Genomic DNA, 23,981 nt, shown 5'->3' on the forward strand with positions numbered 1-23,981 from the left:
AAAACGGATATTTCACAATGGAGCTCTGCTGGCTTTGCTTCAGATTGATCGACTGTACCTGAGGAGTACAGGCCGTGCACTCCTGAGGCCTGCTGCGCAAAGCACAAGCCATTATGACTCTGACTCTTTCTTCAGTCCCAGTGACTAGATCCTTAGGGCACTGTGGTACATTCTCATGGATCCCGTGGAACCAGATTAGTCGTTGGCCTTACTATCTGCTAGTTTACGGAGTAGTTCTATCTATGACCATGCCTGCAACACTGTTCTAATGGTCTAGGTCTTCTGGCGGCTGGGTGTCACTATCAGTTAATATGTCCCTGCTTTTTTTCTTTCCCTTTTTAATTGTTAATTTAGTAAATCAAATTCACCATTGGAGGAGGATGAAAAGTCAAAGGTATTACCATTATTACCATGAATTAACAAGTTCCTTATGTTTTCAGAATCCTCTGGCTGGTCTCGGCGACGTTTGATATTCTTCTCTCCAAGCACACCATTGCTACCTATTGTCTTTTCCTTCTAGAATCAGAGCAAAGACCGAAACTACCACCCCATCTGACGATTTATCATTTCTCAATTCCCTTCTTATCTGCTGTCCTCATATCATTTCTTCCAAGGTGTTGTGGCAAAGCTTCCGATACAAGTTTCCTCCTCCCTCGCCTCACGTCAGTTACTTGATAAGGGAAAATCACACAATATTTTCCTTCATTCCCACAGACATCATCTTGCTACACAAAAGCTGAAAAAGGTCGAGACTAATTGGTCATTTTTTCATATGACTTTGTGCTGAGGAAGTTCTCTGTTGATCAATAGCCTTTTTCTTCTGTCCCTATCCGCATTCGCTTCATCGCGCTGGCTGAATTCGGCTGCTTCCATCCACATCCTCACACAGACAACCTCAGATCCTTTTTCTTTATCTTGATTTTTGATTTTTGATTTCATATTTTTTCGAAATCTTCTCCTTTAATTGCCTCTCTTAACCTCGCGTCGTCATTCCCCCATCATTACCCTAGTTTTTTCCCTTTCCCTCCTCTATAGTGTGTACCTCTGTGCATCATCCCTCCTCTATCGTTGCTTTCGCCTCCCCCTCTCCCTTTTGATCGCCTGCAACTGTCGTACTCTCGCCTGGTCCCTGCTGGCTTATTCATATCCGATCTTTCAATCATGTATTCGTGACGTACTTGCATTCTTGGTAGCGGGATCTTCACCCCCTTCCATCCCACCGAGTGGTTGAGCTCAAGCTCCTGCTACGTTCCCAAGATCTTATCATCCGTGCCCTCCATTGTCTTCGGGCTCTGGCACAAAGTCTGCAAGGTGCGTCTCGGTACTTGCTTCTGATCCTTGGCATTGATCACCTTGTGATGCAAGTGCATATCTGACCCGGTTGCCAGGCTACGCAAATACACCTTGCACGTCCTTCCCGCTACTGCTTCACAAGCAAAGGGGGAAAGAAAAGATAATAATACGTATCTAAAATAATATTTAATTCAGCAGAAGCAGCAAAACATCGGAATTGAATAAAAGAGGAGGAGGGTGCACAACTTGTGCAAGGCAAAAAGAAATCCAGAGGTAACACAGACAGTCCTGAGAGTCCGGGTGTGTGTGTGTCTCTGCGCAATCCGTCAGTCGTGTAAAGAAAGGCCTTTACAAATATGGCCGGCGGTTATTTCGATCTACCGATATCCTCGTCCCGGCGTTCGAGCCTTACTGAAGAATCCCATAATGCGAGCAGATCTGCCCCAGGGCCGCGTACTTCTCCTCTTGTGACTCCCAATGAGAGCTCATCTCAGGAAAGGCCGCTGGACTTTATCAATACCCAGGGCAGGCATCGGAATGCAGGCATTTTGAAAAGTGTGAATCGCGTCAAGTTCACCGTCAGCGAGGCGGGCCTGCTCGAGGCTCCAGCAGCGGGATCGACGTCAGAGACCCGTTTTGACGGAAGGGGCTCGTCACTTCCTCAGCGACCATTGCCTGCCGCCAGCATTCCAGCTGCAGAGAGAGCTCCCCATTCATTTCCTCCGGTGGATCCGGGTTCCAACGCCCCTGCAAGTGTCACGGGCCTCGCTGTCCACTCGCAAGTGAGCTCGTCGGAGATCCCAAGGGACTATGAGATCAGCGGAGAGAAAGGGAGAGCCTTTCAGTTTGCGCAGGAGCGAGCCCAGCGACTGGCGTCCCTTCTGGGACGTACTTCCAAATCTCCCCGGCCAAGCCCCCGATCGAGCGTGCCGTCATCAGTCGCTTCGACTCCCACAGAGGTGGTGCCGCCTTCGGAGGATGGTAGTGACATTCCCATGATAAATCTTTCCGAGAAACATTTCTACGACGAGTTTCCCGACGAGGATGAAGACGGCCTCGTTGATGGACGAACATTGACCCGAACCTCAGAGGCCCATCAGCTCGTGCGACAAATGACTCGTAACGACTTTAACTTCCTGACCCGGATCCGCGCACCGTCCCCAGGACTCCGCTCCGGACAGGTCACCCCAATCGAAGAGAGAGATCCGGACGCCTACGTCGAGCGGCCGACCCATTACCGGGGGGGCATCCTCTCATCCCTCCTCAAGCTCTACGACCAGTCGTCGGGCAGCAGCCACTATTCCCGCGGCCGGTATGGCCACTCACGTCAGAGCAGTCTGGGGGAGGTCAGCAGTCGGGGCCTCTCGCCGGACCCCGGCTGGAAACAACCCCAGCGACAACGGAAGTGGTACGAAAAATCTCCGAGCCAATCTAGCACCTCCCTCTCCGGCTCGACGGCCAAGAACTCGTCCAGCTCGCCCATTGCGATGCTGAAGCGCTCGCGGAGCAGTGGTCCCATCCCCGGCTCGGGCGGCAAACGCTGGACCAAACCCCGGCTGGAGGATGAGATCCGCATCACCGTCCATATCGCCGAGCTGCTCTCGCGCCAGCGGTATCTCATCCGGCTGTGCCGGGCACTGATGAAGTATGGTGCTCCGACCCATCGTCTCGAGGAATACATGACCATGACTGCTCGCGTCCTGGAGATCGACGGCCAGTTTCTGTACATACCCGGCTGTATGATCATCTCCTTTGACGACGCGTCCACGCACACCACCGAGGTCAAGGTAGTCCGATCTGCCCAGGGAGTCGACCTGGGCAAGCTCTCCGATGTACATATTGTCTATAAGGAGGTTATTCATGATGTGATTGGCGTGGAGGAAGCCATCCAGCGGCTGGAGGAGATCATGAAGAAGAAGAACAAGTATTCCGTGTGGATGCTCATCCTGGTCCACGGGTTTGCTTCGGCGTCCGTGGGGCCGTTTGCCTTTAACGCCCGGCCGATCGACCTGCCGATCGCCTTTTTGCTCGGATGCCTACTGGGCATCCTGCAACTGGTCCTGTCCCCACGCTCGAACCTCTACTCGAATGTCTTTGAGATCTCGGCGGCGGTGCTGACCTCCTTCCTGGCCAGGGCTTTTGGCAGCATCCGGTACGAAGGCGAACGGTTGTTCTGCTTTTCGGCCCTGGCGCAGTCGTCGATCGCGCTAATTCTGCCCGGGTACCTGGTACTGTGCGCCAGTCTGGAACTGCAGTCACGCAGCATCGTCGCCGGCTCCGTGCGCATGGTCTATGCCATCATCTACTCAATGTTCCTTGGATTCGGCATCACGATCGGCACCGCAGTGTACGGCCTGCTGGACTCGGACGCCTCGACCGAGTACACCTGCCCCCCGAGCCCGATCCGCGACGAGTACCTGCAGCACTTCCCCTTCGTCATCCTCTTCACGCTCTGCCTCGCGCTCGTCAACCAGGCCAAATGGCGCCAGATCCCCGTCATGCTCTTCATCGCCTTCGCCGGCTACGTCACCAACTATTTCGGCGCCAAGCGCTTCGCCTCGAGCACGCAGGTCTCCTCCGCCCTCGGCGCCTTCGTCATCGGCGTCCTTGGCAACCTCTACAGCCGCCTCCGCCACGGCCTCGCAGCCGCAGCCATGCTCCCCGCCATCTTCGTGCTCGTCCCCTCCGGCCTCGCCGCCAGCGGCTCCCTAATCTCAGGCATCGCCTCCGCCCAGTCCATCACAACCACCAGCTCGCCCTACGGCGTCATCTCCAACGGCACGCAGGGCTTCGTCGACGCAGCCCGCAACATGACCCACACCGACGACCAGTTCCACGGCGTCGTCTTCGACATCGGCTACGGCATGGTCCAGGTCGCCATCGGCTTCACGGTAGGCCTCTTCCTCGCCGCGCTGGTCGTCTACCCGCTCGGCAAGAAACGGAGCGGCCTGTTCAGTTTCTAGCTTCGCATCGTCCAACCCATACTCCTGCACCTCCTGCATCTTATCCCAAAAGCACCCCACGCATACGTCGCATACATACACCATTAGCATATCAACTCGTATCTCATTTCATCTCATCTGCTTATTAGCGTTGCTTCTACCCTACCCTGTCCTGCCCTTCGTCTCAACTTGTTTTGTTTTGATTTGGTTCGATGGATATCCCTAACATTTGTACTATTGCGCTTTTCCTTTTTCCCGGACTGTACTGGATTGGTATTGATTTGCTTGATTGATGGCGAGAACACGGTTTTCACAGCGGCTTCTTTTGTCCTTTCATGTTTTTATCCGGTAGCTGGTTGGTAGCGTGTAGGCTCTGTTGGCGATTTGATTTGATTCGATCCCATTCGATCATATGCAAGAAACAAAAGCATAAGTCATGGTCATGATTGTTGATCATATACTTACTATTTCCGAAGAGGCACGAATTATTCTTCCTGGTGATGCTCATGAGTCACGATTGATGATGGTCTGTCATATCGACCTAGCGATCTGATATAACGGTTTTCTTTTGTTTCTAGTGTAAAGGCTGCTATATCTCTTGTCTATGATCAAGGGCGGTGGGATGCCCGTTAGAGCAATATGTCTGTACGCATACTTGGTCCATTACTATGGAATCGATATGCACATAGCCAGATGTACATACACGTAATGAGAGATACATGAAACGTCAAGCCAAGCAGAGGCTCAGTCCAAAGAAGAATGCCCCTGCATGCTTGTTCCATGTGTTCGTCAATCTCTTTGAATAATTAAAAGAATGAGAAAGAAGACGCAGAACCGTAGTGAGAAAGAAAGTCATTCATCTCCGACTGAGTATCATTCAACTGAACAAGTGTCGGTGGCGTTCCAAACACTCTGAGCAGTCAAGGGAACGAAGGCACCAATATCATAATAATCAAAATACCGCCTCAAGACGGTTGGTATTCCAGATTAGTCTGGGCCACAGCAACAATAAGAAGACCAAGAGGACAAAAAGAAAGACATTCAAAGTGGGGCAAGTCCGTTACGTCTCAAGTCACATTATGTACGACGTCCACATTACATGAACAGGGTCTTGCGCTTTTCGGCGCTGGAAAGTACGAGCATCGGCGTCTTGCGCCTTTCAGGAGCCTGAGCTGCCGTCTTCTGACCTGCGACGACAGCAGCCACAGAGGGTGGGCCGCTTGGGGGAGATTGCTCCGCCCGGATATCCGCAAACTTACCCCCGAAGAAACTGCCATCTTCGCTGACAGGGGTAGTTGTGTTGTAAGGGCTGTCCTGGGACTTGCGTTCCCGCGAGGATCGCTCCTTGCGCTCAGAGCCAATAGCACCGTTGGCAACAGCGCGCAAACTGCCCAGGCTAGGCTTGCTCGAAAGGCTGCCGCTGCGAACAGTAGCATCATCGCCATCGGAGAATGCAAAGTCCTTTTCGCTAGCCGGAGTGTTCGTGCCACCGCTGCTGGTATATCCAAAACTCCGGGTCTCCCCACGTCGTTCAATCCCCGCACGCACAAGGCTGTGAATGGCACGTCGGCGCTGGCGAGTTGCAAAATTCTTGCTTCCCTCATGCTTGGAGGTCGGCTTGGCCACGAGTTCTTCCAGGGAAGGAGGGTTACGGGGCTGACGAACGGGATGTTCTCCAGCACGGTTTTGACCGGGACCGAAGGTGCCCGTAGCCGGTGTGGAAGGGAAGACAGCCGACTTGGGAGCGGTAGAATTGACGGCAGCGTTGTTGGCCCGGGCAGTGTCAATCGTGGCTCCTGCTGCTGGGTTAACGGACGAACTCTTCTTGTGACCCCGGCGAAACGCGTTGGCGGATGGGGGCGGAAGAGGAGCGACGTCCCTAGGAGGTGATGGGCTGGTTCTTGGGGGTGAGACTGTCTGCTGCCTTTCCAAGGGGGACTGCACTGATTCCGATGGCGGAGACACCTCAGCATAGAATGCTGGAGTCTGCATAACGGGCGAATGATCCTCCTCTTCCCGGTAGGGCGAGGAAGTATTCTCTTGCATATAACTGTTGTCGTAAACATAATTGTGCTGGCCAGTTAGAGGATTATAAACAGAAAACAGCCCCGGTTGACCAGGGACGGGCTGCACAACAGGCTGAACACCCTGCTGGAGCTGCTGCTGGTAGAAGCCCATGGCGGGAACGGAAAGAGAGGGCATTTCGGGGACTTGCCCCATGGACGCTCCAAGGTTGAGGCCCTGAAACTGCTGTGCTGCAGCGGTAACGCTGATCAACTGCTGCTGCAAGCGCTGCTGCTGAGCAGCCAGGAAGAGATTGGTCGACATCAGTTCCGCGTAAAGGGTCTCGTCCATCGGCATATCACCCGCGATGTCGATGGCCGGCGGTGCAAGCACCTGTTCCGGTAAAGTGTACATCGGCCGCCCATTTCCCATGTCCATGTGTTGATTGGTGGCAAACGAACGCCGGGGAAAGCCAGCTCCCGTCGCAGTCTGCGGAACACGATCAGCTGTGCCACCGGTATGGGCTCCATATCGTCCTGTTTCCAGGCCAAGATGCTGCTGACGTTGTGATGCGGACGGCAGGGTCGCAGATTTGGGAGCAGTTCTCAGACCCGCCAAAAGATGCGACCGGCTAGTACGAGGGGTAGGAGGAACCGGCGCCGAAGGCTGGGACTCATCGATGGTAGAAATATGTGGAGGAGGCACGTTCAAACGTTTGATGTTGGAGCCTTTTCTCCGAGAAGCAAATCCGGAACCAGGAGCTCCGAGACTGTTGCCGTTACCGAATGACGAATTGTAAGTCATTTGAGCAAGACCGCCAGCGTCCATACTCAAAGTTCGTGTAAATGAAATATAGACAATATGTGCACGAGATAATAAAAGAGTAGTATCAACACTCCGCGAATGGCAGGAGGGAGGTGGATCGGTGAATTAACAATGGCTTCGTTCGAGGAATTACGTTATTAGGATGATGTCGAGGGCACACAGGATGGAAATAATCAGGCAACACCGCTGAATTCTTCGGAAAGATTGACGGAGCGTGAGGAAAGAGTTGCTGGTGATCTGATTTTGTTGGAAAACGAGCCAGTCGACAGGACCTACAACGTGTTAGCATGAGCAAATTAACATACCAACCAAAGGCAACTAACCAGTAGTGATGAGAGAGTAAACGATTAGATCCAACGAGGACAGCAACCAGATGATACCCAAACGTCGAACGGATGAGCAACTCAATGTGTCACAAGTGAAGCCTTAGCTCAGAACTGACATGAAAGTGAAAGGCGGCGACGACAGATGCAATCCGACAGTGAGAGACGCGACAATTAGAGGCTAGTCAATAATGGCGTCGAAGAAGAATCCAACGAGTAGTTTCCGATCCGAAAGAAAGATAATATGAACGCGCGGAGTGTGCTCTGCAACTCCAGCAGTGTTGAAGGACGCTTGACGCGAGATAATCGGAAAGAAGCTCTGACACAAACGATGGCCAGAGACGAGGAAGAGAAGAAAAAGTCGACGCGAAGCAGAGAAGTTACTTCGAAAAATAAAGGAAGACTTTTTGTTTTTTTACCCTCTATTAAACGATTTTATTATTTCTCCCGGTATCCCGCGCAAGAAAAAAAGAATAGAGTCTGTTTTTCAGCCGTGAGGGGGAAAAGAAGAATAGGGAGGAAGGTCGATGGTGCGGTGGCAGAAATGAATGGGCGTTGGGGGCGAAGAGGATGAACTCCGCAAGTTGTCAGTGTTCGGGTATCGGCCTGATACGCGCCAGTCACCTGAGTCGGCGGTTTTGCTCGTTTCTTTTTCCGCCCGCCTTTTCCCTTGGACGGGGTTCAGCACCCAAAGCTCGATGTAGATAGAGGAAGGGAGCCAATTGTGGTTGAGGAGCAAGGTGATCCTAATGTAAAACAGCGAGAATACTTAAAAGACGTATCAAATCAGAAGAGAGAAGCAGCGGAAGAAGAAGAAGAAAAGGGGGGAGAAGTGAAGATGGATTAGGTTAAATCGATGGAGATGTATGGGGAGGAAGAGGAGAGGATGATGAACAGGAGGAGGACTGAAGAAAGAGTGAAGAGACGAAGAGAAAAGGTCCGAACGGAAGAGCTCCCTGAAAGGCGTTGTTCCAGGTGATTAATCTTAAAGAAAGTGAATTTCACTATTATTTCCAAACAGTCGGGCGGGAGATGATGGGTTGAGACAAGCCAGTGGTTGCAGTGTCAGATCATACGCTGAATGGCTCGCTTGGCAGAAACTCTAACCAAACTCAGTTAGCCAACAAATAACAAAGTATGCGCAGACATTGCTGATTGGATGATCCAGAAAATAACAATGAAATGGACTAAGGCAGACAAGGAAAGTACCGAGTCTGATTGACGCCTGATAAATAAGGTCAACAACTGCAATCCTTTGGGTCTCATTTAAATTGCTCTATTCATCAATTATCATTAACACAATACATGACTTAATAAGGCACATATATATCATCAAACATATGTCTTTTGTCATTTCTAGCAATAATCCAACAACACGAGACAGCACAGAAATGGAGTACTAGGTAATCTCCTCTCTACCAAACGACAACCATGATTGGTCGAGGTCTTCGCGCTCCATTTGGAAGATCCCAGTCTAGCGTCTTCAACGTGGCCTTGCTCGCCGCCAGCCAACCGCTTCTGCTGCAGGATTCGCCCAGGAACCGCCGTCCGCTTCTTCTGACTGGCCTGTCAGGCGGTGCCGGACCGCTTGCAGGATGTGCGATGTGCTGCCTGCATATGATGTTCTTGAGCTAATAGGACTGCCGGATTGGAGTTTGTAGGTGTTCACTTTTAACTTCTACCTAGGTTCTATGTTGTGACTCAGCTGGATACTCGGATTGAGGTGCGGAGATGGCTACTATGCAATATTTTCGCCTGTCCAGCAAGTCCTGATAGTTTTGTGTTGAAGAGTAAGCATAGAATTAGCAGAATTCTCATGACTACGGAAGAGCTGTACATGGTATTTCTTAGCGGTCCTCTCTACGGAATACCTTGGACGACTTGGCTCAGGTTTCGATAGCGAGATGCTGAAGACTGCCACAGGCCGAGGCTCTATGATTGTCTCCCTTGCATGCAATGATCGCCAGCTAAGACCGATCATGATGTCACCCTGAGACAGTCTGTTACAACTTACAACTTCTATCGTCTGCTTGAAATTCGTTATCCTCCAAGAACATCCATTGCTGTTCAGCGTAATTTGGTCTCTTACTATGTACAATCTCTTCATTCACTGCAGAACCAGTGTCAGGAGGTTATTATCAACCGGGGTCACCACGGATGAAAGATCAACATGCAATAGTCGAACAAGATAAGTTCTCAAAGAATCCACTCAGTAGTTGGAACACGAGATCATTCAAAAACATAAGAATTTGAGCTTGGGTATCTGCTGGCAGACATAGCATCGTTCTGTCCGCCAGGAGTGCAATGAGCATCGCAAATCATGACATAACGCAGGGACATGCAGTGAAGAAATGGATATGGAGAGTTAGGAGGGCCCCCGCTTCGGAATGGGAGTAAATCAGAAGGGCGTACCACCTTGTATGATTGGGTCATGAATATGGACATGCTTCTCAGCCAAAGCCACCCCGTTCAGGCGTCTACAGATACTGTTGGCCCAGAGAACGGGAGGGACGATGGCTCCCTTTGAGAAGGGAAACGCTTCTGCACTGGCTCAGGTGATTCGCCGCCCGGCCCCCTTCCATTCATTCGGTCAAACTCCAACGTCTCAGCCAACTCTGCGGCCATGGGGTCTAACTCTTCCTCCTTTAGGCCCGTTGCAAGAGCGACAAGCCTTCGATGCACGTCGAATTTGGTGCTTACCCCCGCGTCGGCGGTCTGCTGAGCTAGATCCCTGACGGCTGCACGGCGAGCTTTCTGTAGGGAGCATAGTTGTCGCGCCAGCTGATAAGTGATTAATAATTGGTTCTGATCGCTCGAGGAGGGCATCATGTTCTCTTTTGCCGGTGGAGGCATTGATGTTAGTCGCTCTTTCAGGCGGACTTGTTGAATTTGTTCCAAAAGAGATTCGTAAGTGCTTCTGAGTCGCTCATATCGTTCAAGCTGTGCCTTAACCGGCTCTCCTTCGGTCTCTTTGGCTTCCAAGGCGGCAGTCTGCTTCTGAATCTTCTGCCGATCCAGCTCCAATTGCTCGTAGAAAGCTTCGGGATTCGCGACATCGTCTGAGTCTGGTTCGTTAGACTTCGTGTGCCCATAACAAGCCGCGAGCTTCTTATTAGTTTCGGCCATGATAGCACTAATCTTGGCAAGCAAGGCTGAGGTGGCAGGGGAAGCGTCGGGCGGAAGAGCAACGGTTTGGTCCGGGTTTTCCAGGACAGTGAGATCGCCTTCTGTGTGATCAATTCCCATTGTTATCGAAGATGGCGGGGGAGGAATATCCCGCTCGGGGGGATGCGCTCTCTGGGTAATGCTTGTGGCCGTTTCGCCTTTCTTATTGACCAGATCTCCAGCTCGCGGGCAATGCCCCAGAAGCAGATTGACCAAGCGAAATGCGCCATTTCGAGCTGCAACTAGAGCGGCTGTATCCCCATTTGAGTCCTGGCAGGAGAGTAGCAGGTCGATTTCGTCTTGCGAGCAGGTATTGCGCAACTTCTCCAACAGGACTTCACAGTAATACCGAGAGCTCTTCCATTTCCCTTTACTCCTGGTAGTTTCCGATATGTGATGGAAAATGGTGGCACCGAACCAGTCCCTGAATGAGACAGTGTCAAGAAGTAGGTCCAGAAGTGCCGGAAATGTTCTCTTCTCATAATTATTCGTAAACAGGACAGCGCGTACCAGAGGCGTTTCTTCATGGACAGATAATGCCTTGATATTTGCGCCCCTTCGCAATAGATCTTTCACAATTTCCAAATCCCCCATTGCACAGGCCCAATGAAGAGCAGTATTGCCGGAATCGTCAATTGGACGATCGACTTGAAAATTGGCTGGAGGTTGCGGAGGCGGAATGCGTGTTGCCTCTGGGGCGTCTCCAACTGTCATGAAGTAATCCAGCAGCTGGTCACCATAGAGTATGTGCTCCTGCTCACTAATCGACATGGCAGTGACTTCATTCATCTCACGCTTGCGCTTTCGAGAATAAGAGCCATGCTGCGACATAGGCATCATCTCTTCATCTGCCACCATGGACGATGACTCGAGTGTCGCCTGTTCAATCGATTCGTTATCGTCATAACCAGGGTTGATCTCGAATTGTTCGTGCGGGAAGCTCGGTGGTCCCATGTTGCGAATTGGTTTGGCGGCACTGAATACCTGCTCATTCACAGCTTTCTTTTTGGAGGCTCTTGGTTTCGATGAGGCGGCGGAAGTATGTTTCGGGGCCGGTGGAGGAGTGTGATCCCCTGCTACATAGTCGAAAATCGGCCTTAGCTTGTCAATGATGTTATTGCGCTCGGCGAGTAAACGGCCCTCGGGCAGTGGGATCCATGTTCCTATCCACAATATTAGTCGAATGACAAACGACGACACTTGACGGTGTAGGATATCCCACCCTGGTATTTGCCGTAGCCACCCTGAACCTTCTCATGGGTCCCTTTCTGGACTTCACGCTCGAGAATCCGGGTTCTCGCTGGTTTGTCAAAACCAGCTACTTTGAGAATATGGGTAGCATTGATCCAATTATCGCCTCGTCGGCGCATAACACTTTCGCCATCGATTTTGAACTCGTAAACTGGAACCTATTGAACTGCGTTAGATTGACTTCGCGGCGAAGGAAGGGGTAAGTTGGATGGAAAGAGGAAAGGGAGAAAAGTCGAGGCTGTAGGGAAAATAGAGAAACGCAAGTAGAAAAGACTCACGCTGCTGTATGTAGCAGAATAGATTTTTGAGAAATCCACCGCCGCCATAATGCCCGTCTCCGCAAACCGTTGTGATGCAATCAGTATGTTCCCGAACTGTTAACAGCAGATGATTTGACGCGGCTTGACGGCCTCTGATGGCCAATCGCAACGCCTAGAGTAGCCTATCTTTGGGCATTGAACAACATGCAATAATATAGGAGCACAATAGATTATGAAACAACAGCTTTGAAGACGACAAGATGAAGTATTAGCCACCAGTGGCTCGTTGGACACTCAGTGACATCCCAGCAACGCGATGCTTTGCAGGCTGGCTAGCGAAGACGCGCTTGGGAGAGAACCGCGTAAAGTGGTCCGAATATGCGCTAGTCCTATTGCAGAGCACGTGTCACGTGGTATCACCTGACCGTATCGCGGAACGAAGGAACAGCATGCCAGCAGGAGAGCTGCAAACATCGCTGCTCGGTCGCTTATCCTTCAACCACACTCTTCCGTGCATTATTTTCTCCATCAATATGACTGTCGTGGAGTCAGTGAAGAGCGCCGTTGGGCTCGGGGATGGCACTGGTATGTTTTGGTGCCATTGGCACTCGAGTTGTGGAATCGGACGCCGAAGGATGGACATCTGCAATGGCTGCTAACTCATTGAGATAGTCGCTTCCCGTCAAGAAATGTCCGATGCCCGTCTTCCGCTTCCGTACCGAGACTCCTGTGCACACCTCCTGATCCCATTGAACCGTTGCCGACAGCAGGAGTACTACCTTCCTTGGAAATGCGAGGTATTACAACTGTGCTTTGCGTCCCAGTACATGATTTCGGGGTTTCCGGCAGCTACTAACCCGTGAGCTTCTGCTACAGGATGAGAGACACAGCTACGAGAAGTGTCAATACGAGGAATTCAAGAAGCGCGTCGCCAAGATGGATGAGCTGCGAGCCGCGAAGAATGGTGCCCGGAGCAACTGATTTGGGAGAGACCAACTGTGCACTCGAAATGAACGGAGGAACCGACTATGTACATAATAAAGATTATGAGGTTATTTGTCCATGCACCGACTGGCGTTGGGATCTTCTTCGCAATGGAGTTGCCGAGACTATGCCAATGAGCACCTAAGCCCTGTTGATCCATCGAGGCGCATTCTGCAGGGACTACATACTTTACACGACGTTGAGTCGGTCATGTGTGAGAGCTTCAGTCGACTCCAAAAGGTGGCCAGTGGCTGCGGATTGCTGTTGGCCAATGGTATTTGTCAGCAAATCTGCTTTGCAACAGAACTAGCTCTTGGTTGCTCTCGTATATTTCCGTCTCCGCTTCCTGTCTATCCTCCCGTTATGCCGGGAGTTGAGTTCGAAATGTGGCCATTCCGAGCGGCTCATGGATGGGCTGATGTCGTTGCAGTCTCGATATGTCATACCATTCCGCAGGGACTGCCCCATCCTCCCAATAAACAGTCTTTCCTCAAGTAGCATAAAGTAAGAAGAAGTCATTCTTCAGCTCTTCCTGGAGGTCAATTCCGAAGCTTGCATTAGAACAAGGCCATAAGACAATATATCATCCATGGCACGCTAATCTAAATCGCACCGGCATATCGTGGAGTTCAGAAGTCTTCAACAACTCCTCGAAGATCAATAGTAAGCTATAAAAGTGTCCTATGTCCTAGCTGTTTGCTTCAAAAAATAAGCAACATACTTGCACTGCTGCCCTATTCCGTGCTACAGACGTAATCACATGATCCGATACCTCCGCGCTTTGGAGGAATCACTAGGTTGCTTATAAATCCTCTTCGCGCAGTTTCCGCCGCATTATCAGCAACATTAGTGAGTATTCCAATTTTGCTGCCCCGCGGGAACGAAAAATCCTCCCCCACTACTATGCCAGTGGGAAAGATTTACGCCAATAGGCGATTGATTCCGGCCACCGAAGCTTCGGCGCGGAAAAGCAGATAAAGTCCAACCATCACTTCTGCGATGATCAGATAATTTCACTTCTTCTTCTCCTGTTCCTGTGTACCTTGGATACTTTGCATCGCCTGCTACGGACATTGGTTGCATCTTACTCGCTGGCCCCGCGTTCATTCGAGGTCTAGACTGCCAGGGATTTCCGCCTCCTCAGTGCGGGTTCTTGGATTTGTCCTCAGCTTGACCGCTTTGGCTGATTGTACTGGGTTGGTCGGGTCTTTCATGATACGATGGGTTTACTGTATGTCAAGCGTGACGATGCGCAGAATCTGCTGCTAATATTAGCTTAAGAGCCCTTGGGACAGCACTTGACTGGGAGGAAGCCAAGAAACGTTCCGATCAAGTGCGGAAATGGGGAATTGAGGTCAGTCCCTTAAAGTCAATGTTCTCTGTCCGTACGACATAGGACACCGGGACCTTTACTGACATAACGGATAGCAATTACTGGCTATTTGGAACAGAGCGAAAGGGAAAGAGCGTGATGCCCTGCTCTGGGGTGACGAGGTAGCTACCTCTTCCATCGAGTTGATTGCTCTTTTTGGCCGAATGGCTCACACGGGATCAGGTCGAGTACCTTGTGGTAGCTATCGATGACGAGGCTAAAAAGGCGCGATTGTCTCTGGCTCAAGCTGAGATTCTCAAGTCCTTGGCCAGAGACGAGGCATTGTGGAAGGAGAAGCGCTCTGGTCCGGCGCATGGTAAAGAACAGTGAGTTATTTCAGTTATGTGCCTTATTGCCGGATCTGCCTAATACCGGCGACTTAGTGAGGGCGAAGAACCTCCTCATTTCCATCCCGAGTTCGGCCGCTTTATGCTAGAGGCTACTCCGGGTAGGCCGTGGGGTATCGACTTCAAGGATCTTTTGAAAGTGGAATCGAATATGAAATGGAGGTACGTTTGCTATTGCCATCGATTAATATGTATTCATGGTCACTGACTGTACTGGTTCAGGCGGGAGATTGCAAAGTCTCATATGGCGCCAAATGAGGTCCCCATCACACTTACCACATTTCCTCGTCTAGGGACAAAGGATGATTACATTCAGCCTTACTATCCTCCATCTGGGCCAGCACTGCGCTCGCAGTTTGTCCCGGACGAAATTGCTAATCCACATATCAGATTCCCAACACTGGCAGCAAATATCAGGTCGAGAAGGGGCCGGAAGGTCGAGTTGAATGTGCCTGTATTCGTGGACAAGAACACCCCAGTCCCTTTCAAGGACCCCACCGTTAACTATGATCTTCACAAATGGCCTGAGGATGATGATGTGCGAAATGGAGCAGCAAAGGAAGGCCATGTCTATATGGATGCGATGGCGTTTGGAATGGGCAGTTGCTGCCTTCAGATCACATTCCAAGCAAAAAACATAACGGAAGGGAGAAAACTGTATGACCAGCTTAGCCCGCTGGGACCCATTTTACTGGCACTTACGGCTGCGACACCAATATACAAGGGATTCCTTGTCGATACTGACGTTCGGTGGAATCAAATCGGGAACTCTGTTGACGATAGGACGCGGGAAGAGCTTGGCGAACTTGTAAGGCATCTTGCATCCCCTGCCTTTCGACGCAATCGAATTAACAAAAGCACCAGCCTCTGAAGAATGATAGATGGAGGATCCCTAAGTCTCGATACGCGTCCAACTCCACCTACATCTCCCAGGACCCGCGGCTGCGCAAGGAGTACCTGGATCCTGAACTGATTGTGGATGAGGACATCAAGAAGCGACTTGTTGAGGGTGGCATGGATGATTTGTTGGCGACTCATTTTGCCCACCTTTTCATCCGTGACCCCTTGGTCATCTTCTCAGAGGATCTGGACGAGCTGGATTTGAACAAGGCCGACCACTTTGAGAACTTACAGTCGACTAACTGGCAGCACATGCGCTTCAAGCCGCCGCCACCAGACAAGGCTGACATTGGCTGGCGTGTCGAATTCCGTTCAATGGAGATTCAGATGACGGACTTTGAGAATGCGGCTTTCAGTATCTTTATTGTTCTCGTCACTCGTGCCATCCTCAGCTTCGACCTTAACTTCTACATACCGATTCAGCGAACCACTGAGAACATGGAGACGGCTCATGCACGCAATGCGGTGCTGGACCGGAAGTTTTATTTCCGCAAAGACCCGTTCTCCCGCCGTGTCCCCAGAGCGAGCCATCGTTCGACCAGCGCCAGCGAGGCCTCATCGGCCTCTTCTTCTGCCTACAATACACCGCCTCCGTCACCTCCTCTTGGACCAGTGGATCTGGAGTACGATCTTATGACTATTGATGAAATTGTCAATGGCTCTGCTGATGGATCATTCCCGGGGCTCATTCCGCTCGTCGAATCGTACCTGAATAGCGTCAATGTCGACGTGGAGACTCGGTGTTCCTTAGCTACCTACCTTGACCTCATCAGGAAACGAGCAAACGGAACTCTCTGGACAGGGGCCCGGTGGATTCGTGAGTTCGTTGCCTCTCATCCTTCGTATAAGCAGGATAGCGTGGTATCTGAAGAGATCTGCTACGACCTTGTGAAGGCTGTGGAAGAGATGACCGTAAAGGAAGGCAGAGACGGGAGTGTCGGATGGCAATTACTCAGGGGCAAATAAGATTCAAAAGCATTTGCATTATCGAGTGATGAGTTTTGTTTCACAGACCTAGCATTGGTGGATAATATCATTAGCTATAGATAGCATTCTCTTGCGTTACTTGGTGTCCCATTACAAGACTTAGGCAAATCCGTCTTTGTTATCCAGACCCTTTCCAGTTCTCCCCCTTGCACTTTTAATCTTTGGCTTTCTCCGCAGAATCCCTTGCAGGTATCCGAGCAATTCGTCCCTCGAAACCGATCATGTGTGGAGCCAAACTGATCTCAAGCCAGGGAAATCTGCTCATCCTCCGTTGGTCGTCGACACGAATCAGCCAGACCAGTCACCTTCCATTCCCCATTGATCTTATGGAGGACGAACAGTTCGACACCGACATGGTCCACAACCCCATTGATCTTCGCCCTGAACGGGGCCCACACAGCAGCTAGATTTGCCGACTCGTGCACCTTCACTTCAGGGTCCCAAATGCGCTCGTCGATATCGTCCTTGATCTTGGAAATGTGCTCGACAAAGGCTCCAATGGTGCAGAATCGTGGCACGCTGGGTGGCGGTGGCCAGAGCGCCATTCCTCCTGCCTTGACGCAGTACTTGTCGAAGTCATCGCGAGACTTTGTTTCCAACGCCGAGAGGAATCCCTTTGCCACTGCGATAATGGCGTCGACCTCCTCTGTCAGATTGCAGCCGGTTGAGGTTGAGACATCCGATTGTTGCTGAGATTGGTTTGGTAGTGTCCAGCACATTCTGGACTTGTGGAGTTGATTGGAGGTGGTGGTGTAGAAGTGAAAGAGCTTTTTCCGCTTACGCTGTGTGCTTCTGTGTCAGTGAATGGCAAAAGGCTGCCGGTTCCGGGGAAAGACCTCCATTTGATCGAAGGTCGACCACCCCCCGGCTGTTCCATCAGCCATTTCACATGCAGGTTTCCGCTGAGAGATTTATATCTTGGAAGTGCAGAGGCAGATTGATCCCGCTGTTTATGCTTGAGAGAGCAGTGGGCACATGTTTGATCGAGGGATCTCTCTGCGAGAAGAATTGTTACACGCTAGAGCATCCTTCGCAATTCAGGGACATGCTGACAGATCTCCTCGTCACTGCATTGGAAAGACGTTTACAGGACGGGTTGGACGTGTCACCGTTACACTGCGAGCTGCATCAAGTTTTTACTGTCTGACAAGTATGATCCATTTAACCGCCGAATGGCAGGGGCACATGAAGAATTGAATGCGGCTTGAAAGGTTGCCTCTTGACTGTGCAACATGGTCAAGACCAGGAGGCAACACAAGCAGGATGATTGCGTAGCATTTCCCAACAGCCTCCAGGAGAAGCGCTCAGCTTCTTGGCCGTGTTAGCCGGCGTCCGTGGCCATACAGACCTTATGTCGGATACTTTCCGTCCTATGGCCAGATTTGGAACTTTATATATCGGAAAATGTAACCTGCAGAGTAAGATGTGCGGAAGGAAGGGGTTGATTGACTCCTTGTACAACAATACAAAATGATTGCATCCAGTATGGAACCTCCGCTTCAGAGCTCCTGGAAGTGCCAATCGAGGTCTTCACTGCCAGCAAGTGAAGTGCACTGAGCTGGACCAAGACTAGAGTCTTGTCGTTGGCTTGTCGTTGGCTTGGCTTTCCCCTTTTCCGTCCGGCCCTTGCGGTCTGCGGGCATGGTGCACGCGCGGGTTGAGCAGTCAGCCATTTCATGCTTGTTGTTTCCTGGGAGTACTCTTGCTGTCTTGCACCCATCTACATTACTCTCAATCATCGTATCGACACTATCAACACCGGTGTCATCAATGAGACGGCCATCCCCAGAGTCCATCTGTTACCGGCCACCTTTAAGGCCATTTCACGTTCTAACTTCGACCCCACCTGACGAAACCTCCCTGACGAAACCTCACTGACGAAACCTCCCTGACTCGTAACTATCCAGTCAACCTTTGTCAGAGCTTAATCATCCATGAAGACTCTTGGCCGGCAATAGACTTCGGCTTGCGATGCCTTACATCGCCATCTCACATGCCTTGAGCGTGTCGGCAACGGCTATTCTTCGGCGCAATCCCGTGCCGCCTGCAATAGCCTGAGCATCATGACTAAGTCTATTTCTCGTTTTCAATACCCAATTCTGCCCCCACGAAATCATGTTCTCCGCAATGGAGATGATGATCGTTGCTCTTCTAGGCAGAACCGCCGGGGTGGGTTTTGTGGGATCCCCACACTCTTCAGGACCCCGCAAATTTCATGACTCGTCGTCCTGCGGAGCATGTATGAGAGCCTACTGACGGAATCGAGGGCACACCATGGAGGCCAACAATCACCGAAAAACCAGCTTTGCAAAAAAAAGGTAGCGTCATTCGCGCCCTTTCTCTTTGCGCCACCACAATGGGTACCGGCCTATATAAGACGACGAAGCCGAATCTTGCGACGGGGAGGAAATGGCGCGCAAGTCCCAATAGCGAGTCTTGAGCCTTCAGAATGAGACTTTTGGCTGCTTCCTTCTTTGCTCTCTGGGCCGTGGGGAATGCTGCACCGAGCAGCGTTTCCAACCCTAAGGCCCACGTCCGCAATGGTACCTACGTTGGGGTGAGAAATGCGAATTACCAGCAAGATTTCTTTTTAGGTATGCCGTATGCCCAGCAGCCTGTGGGAAATTTGCGATTCAAAGTTCCCCAATCTTTGAATGAGAGCTGGGAGGGGGAGCGCGATGCAAAGGAGTACTCAAATATCTGTGTCGGATACGGCGTAAGTCAACTCCTCTCTCTTGGCAGAAGCCAGGCAGGCTGATTGAGAGTAGTCGGACTCTATTTGGTATCCGATGTCTGAAGCTTGTCTCACCATAAATGTCATCCGCGGTTCGTCGGTCGATGAGAGCTCGAAGCTGCCTGTTGGTGTGTGGATACATGGGGGTGGATTCTACATGGGCTCAGGCTCTGACGAGCGCTATAACATGTCTGCTATCGTTGCAAACTCGTACGAAATTGGTATGACATATGCTCAGGCACAAGAAGGCAATCTATCAAGATGCTTACCTGTTCAGGCAAACCCTTCATCGCCGTTTCGCTCAACTACCGCCTTTCTGCATGGGGCTTCTTGAGTTCTCAGGAAGTCGTTGACAGTGGGAACACCAATATCGGGCTCAGAGACCAAAGATTGGCGCTTCAATGGATCCAAGAGAATATTGCGGCGTTTGGAGGCGACCCGGCCAAAGTCACCATCTGGGGAGAGTCCGCTGGAGGAATGTCTGTTGGCTATCATCTGACAGCGTACGACGGCAGAGACGATGGTCTCTTCCGCGGAGCTATTATGCAATCTGGTGGGTCAATATCCGTTAGTCCAGCCAGCTACACGGTGTTCCAAGGCTTCTACGATGATCTTGTATCGAAAGTTCAATGCTCAGACGCTAAAGACACGCTGCAATGTCTGCGTGAAGTTCCCTTTGAGACGTTGAATGCCGCGCTCAACGGTACTGGCGGCTTACCCAACTATAGATTTGCCCCCGTGGTTGACGGGGATTTCATCCCGGATCGCGGCAGTGTCCTCTTGAAGGAACACAAATATGTCAAAGTCCCCATCATTGCTGGTACGAACACAGACGAGGGGTCAGTGTTTGGTCCCTCTGGAATCAATACCACGGAGCAATTCTACGAGTACCTCACAGGTTTGTTGGAGTGCTCTTCATCTTTATTGCTAGAAGACCTGCTAACCATCAAGATAGATGCCAAATATGGAGGGACAATCAAGCTCACTCATCCAGTAGCAAAGCAAATCCTACGGCTCTATCCTGACGACCCGTCCCAAGGTATCCCTGAGTATCTTGGATCCCAACGTGTGCCATCCATGGGCTATCAATGGCGACGTACATCTGCCTACGCAGGGGATGTGATGATGCACGCCATCCGCCGCCGACAATGTGAAGCGTGGACAGAGACATCAACGCCGGCGTACTGCTACCGCTTCAATGTCCACGCGGCAGACGTTCCTCTACTCCTGGGAGCCACCCACTTTGAGGAGGTGGCGTTTGTTTTCAACAACATCGAGGGACTTGGCTATCATGGTGGTAAACCGTTTGACGGCACGCCTGAGTCATACAAGCAGCTCAGCAAGCTGATGACGAGCATGTGGGCTTCATTCATCCACGACTTGGATCCAAACTCGGGCATCAAGAACTCCCCCGTGCACTGGGATCCGTACGGCAGAAGAAAGCCAGTCGACTTGCTCTTCGATGCCAATGTTACGAGCCACATGGAGCCCGACACATGGCGGAAGAAGGGGATTGACTATATCAATTCCAAGGCTGATGTTTATGGGCGATGATTACATTGATCATGTGCCTTGAGGATCACAAGCATTTCTCTGATTGTAGCACAGACGCAGAGCCGTGATATTTTCGAGTACGTCTACTGTTGTAGCTACAGTTGTAAATAGAACGTAACCACCACGATAATGATATATGTCTACAATACCAAGAACTTTTCGGAAGAATTGCCTCGTACTCTCTGTAAACATATCCATCTTTCGTCGACAACACCGACATTACCAAATCATGCTAGGAGCAGTTATCGCCAATCTACTCCACGCCATTGGCGACCGTGCATCTTCTAGACAGAATGTCCAATTGAACGACTCGACATACCTCAGAATGAGGAACGTAATATTCATTCCTGTACGTTTACAACGGTATGCAAGGGCAGACTGCTCCATTACCTACGATCATGTCAAAACTCAAAACTGGTCCAAACCCCAAAGATTACTAGATGTTTCGAGTTTGGATACCAAGGGACTCTGATACTAAGGTAACAAATACTCGCATCTGCACAGAAGATATAACGTTGACAAGCCTAATTATAGCAAATGACAGCTGTCATGTATCCGTTCCAAAAGTCTCATTGAGAATCGATATCCAATGTATATGGTCCTAAAGCCAATAGGAAGTAAGAGGACTCTTATTCAGTGTACGAAAATTACGTAGTACATACCTATGTATGTCAGGAAATACCAGTATCTTACAGTCAGCAGGGATAACGGTATCACACCTTACCTCATATGGAAGTCAGGTGCATGCTGATAATGATATTCGGACGAGTCGTGGTTGCACCCACAGCACATTAATCTCCTAGAATAAAGTTTTTTCCTCATGTACAGGTACACATTCCGTTTTACGTTGGAAATATCTGCGGACCGCTGGGACATTCTTTTTGCATGATCTGGACAGTATGCATGTCTTGATGCTAGCTATGCCGGTCAATAGTTCCAACCAACCATAGGTCATAGATGTGTCCCTTGCTATTCTCGGGTAGATAGGGTGGAGAATGCTGAATGATTGCTTAAACTTAGGGGGCGATTGAGGAATTACCATTTTGGGATTAGCTTCATAAATTTCCTTTTCATGCAGTTTAGCTAATGAGATGACAGCGACGATTACTTACGCAAATAGTCGCTCAGGTCAGTACTAATAAAAGACAAAGGATAACTTATACAAAATATTAATGACTGCATACATTTGACAATAGATGAGGTATGAATATGAGGTCTATATGTAACTATAGACAATAGACTACGGTAGTATGCAATGCGCAAACAGCTAGGGAAGATGTGGAACGATTGAGCGTTCCAGATCGATCTCTGATCCATCGCGCTTCGGCCGATTGCTAAGTTTCAAGGACGCATTCAACCTTGCATTCTCCGGTAGTTCGAAGGTAGATCTGCGATGTAATACCGTCAGGACGACTGTTTTACCAAGCATCGAGCATCCACGGTTGGTAGTCAATACAACAATAGGGGATTAGGGGGTCGGTCAAATGCCGCTAAGCCGTAGCCTTGCATGGCCCGGATCTTCTATCTGCAGATTGGCCGTCGACCGTCCAACCGGCCGCACGCCCTAAGAAATTTGAAATAGATGCAGAGGTATTGCAAATAAGCCTCAAGCCTCGTCGAGCCTGTCCGTTTCTGGACAAGCGAGGTCATCTACTCAGGTACTACCGATAGTTTGCCTTGCTTAAGCCAGTTGGGTAGGACGTCATGCGTGCTATGAACCATCCACGTTTCCGGGTCTCAGGAGGCCCCGAGCCTCACCAGTGTTCTCATCTATTGTATCTCTCGATCCGGGCCGCTCTTGTGAGATGCAAGCATGCAGGTATGGCCTTACGAACATCCGATTCGGCAATCTTCTGATGCGCTGTAGCCGAGCATATAGGTACGGGGGCATCCTTACCTATTTGGGCGGTTTGCACGCTGACGTAGTGAACTGTATCCATAAGGATTTGCCTGGGATCTGCATCCGCATAGATCCGCATACTGTATTACCCATCTACAGATCTCGACGTGCGGGCTGCAGCAGGAAAAAGCGTATTGACCAGTCAGGTGATGTCGATTTGGGCAAATCTCTCCTTGCTTCCGGCATAGCTATTGACTAGAATTTTGGATGCAAGCGAAGAAAATCGTTGTCGTGGAGGACGCCGATCTGTTTTGTAAGCGGCATAATAGCGACTTATTAGTGAAGACTAGGCCATCGTGCTGCTGTGTAACGTGAGTAATCATCACTGCCCTATCTGCTGATCTACTAGCGTATACTATTGGACGCTGATTGAGACAAAGAAAGTGTTTCAAGCCCACGATCCCAACATGGGTTGGATAGAGATCGAAGCGAGACATGGACTCATCTCATATCCCAAGACATACCTTGCTTGGGCACAATCTGGAGCTTCCTTTTCAGAGCCCGTTCTATTAGACCAGAATGACCGGGGACGATCCGATAGTATGGTAATGGTACACGGAACAGGTAGGCTGAGTTTTGAGACCATTCAATCATCGTGATGATATCTAGTCCTCCCCTGAGCAAAGTGGGTCTTCGGATCCCATCTGACTACCCGTTTGGGACCCATTGATCTCCGGATGTCACCACCGAGCAATCAGGAAACGACACACATATGTAGTGGGTCACTTCTCATACTTGATCATGTGAAGTCAAGAGTCCAAGAGAAAAACAACAAAGACAAGACAGGATGACTACTCCGACTGCATCCACTTTGAGCATGGGTGATAGACGATTGCAAAGGCACGACGGACTTTTAATGCTGTACCTACGGACTCTATACTGCAAAATACTCCGTACAGAATGATGCAGGTAGGTACATTACTACTGTACCCATCTCGACTTGTACTCCCACATCACCCCTACCCCTAAAGAACGAATCCGAGTTTAGATCCAGACTACCAACATCCCACCAAAAGTTCAATACCCAACCTTCAACAATCAACTATTCCCCAATCAGGATGAAGAACCGGGAATGAGAATTTCGGTTCGACTCTGAACGCCCCACCACTAACGAGCTAAAAGCGGCAGGAAGAGGTTAAG

General features: G+C 50.5%; 7 protein-coding genes across 7 annotated transcripts; 4 read left to right on the forward strand and 3 right to left on the reverse strand.

Moving 5' to 3' along the window:
* Positions 1–1,649: 1,649 nt before the first annotated feature.
* Positions 1,650–4,256, forward strand: ALT_1410 (threonine/serine exporter family protein; the record flags this gene model as incomplete). Its single annotated transcript, XM_089599157.1, has 1 exon — positions 1,650–4,256. The coding sequence occupies one exon, from the start codon at positions 1,650–1,652 to the stop codon at positions 4,254–4,256; it is 2,607 nt and encodes an 868-aa protein (XP_089456303.1).
* A 1,074-nt stretch (positions 4,257–5,330) lies between these two features.
* Positions 5,331–7,067, reverse strand: ALT_1411 (uncharacterized protein; the record flags this gene model as incomplete). The annotated part of the gene is made up of 1 exon (XM_033562283.2): positions 5,331–7,067. The coding sequence occupies one exon, from the start codon at positions 7,065–7,067 to the stop codon at positions 5,331–5,333; it is 1,737 nt and encodes a 578-aa protein (XP_033418174.2).
* Positions 7,068–9,856: 2,789 nt separating this feature from the next.
* Positions 9,857–12,129, reverse strand: ALT_1412 (putative APSES transcription factor; the record flags this gene model as incomplete). Its single annotated transcript, XM_033562282.2, has 3 exons — positions 9,857–11,715; positions 11,775–11,961; positions 12,082–12,129. 3 exons carry the CDS (start codon positions 12,127–12,129, stop codon positions 9,857–9,859), a joined length of 2,094 nt encoding a protein of 697 aa, XP_033418173.2.
* Positions 12,130–12,596: 467 nt separating this feature from the next.
* ALT_1413 (NADH dehydrogenase [ubiquinone] 1 beta subcomplex subunit 7) lies at positions 12,597–13,044 on the forward strand (the record flags this gene model as incomplete). Its single annotated transcript, XM_089599158.1, has 3 exons — positions 12,597–12,648; positions 12,736–12,860; positions 12,913–13,044. The coding sequence occupies 3 exons, from the start codon at positions 12,597–12,599 to the stop codon at positions 13,042–13,044; spliced, it is 309 nt and encodes a 102-aa protein (XP_089456304.1).
* Positions 13,045–14,267: 1,223 nt separating this feature from the next.
* Positions 14,268–16,632, forward strand: ALT_1414 (glutamate--cysteine ligase; the record flags this gene model as incomplete). Its single annotated transcript, XM_033562280.2, has 7 exons — positions 14,268–14,278; positions 14,329–14,401; positions 14,476–14,541; positions 14,603–14,745; positions 14,803–14,928; positions 14,989–15,574; positions 15,631–16,632. 7 exons carry the CDS (start codon positions 14,268–14,270, stop codon positions 16,630–16,632), a joined length of 2,007 nt encoding a protein of 668 aa, XP_033418171.2.
* Positions 16,633–16,895: 263 nt separating this feature from the next.
* Positions 16,896–17,372, reverse strand: ALT_1415 (uncharacterized protein; the record flags this gene model as incomplete). Its single annotated transcript, XM_033562279.1, has 1 exon — positions 16,896–17,372. One exon carries the CDS (start codon positions 17,370–17,372, stop codon positions 16,896–16,898), a length of 477 nt encoding a protein of 158 aa, XP_033418170.1.
* Positions 17,373–19,102: 1,730 nt separating this feature from the next.
* On the forward strand, positions 19,103–20,941 carry ALT_1416 (carboxylesterase/lipase family protein; the record flags this gene model as incomplete). Its single annotated transcript, XM_033562278.2, has 4 exons — positions 19,103–19,369; positions 19,422–19,608; positions 19,665–20,285; positions 20,343–20,941. 4 exons carry the CDS (start codon positions 19,103–19,105, stop codon positions 20,939–20,941), a joined length of 1,674 nt encoding a protein of 557 aa, XP_033418169.1.
* Between the last annotated feature and the right edge of the window lie 3,040 nt (positions 20,942–23,981).

Source organism: Aspergillus lentulus, assembly GCF_001445615.1.
Source record: "Aspergillus lentulus DNA, contig: Alt04, strain: IFM 54703, whole genome shotgun sequence".
Taxonomy (NCBI): Eukaryota; Fungi; Ascomycota; class Eurotiomycetes; order Eurotiales; family Aspergillaceae; genus Aspergillus; species Aspergillus lentulus.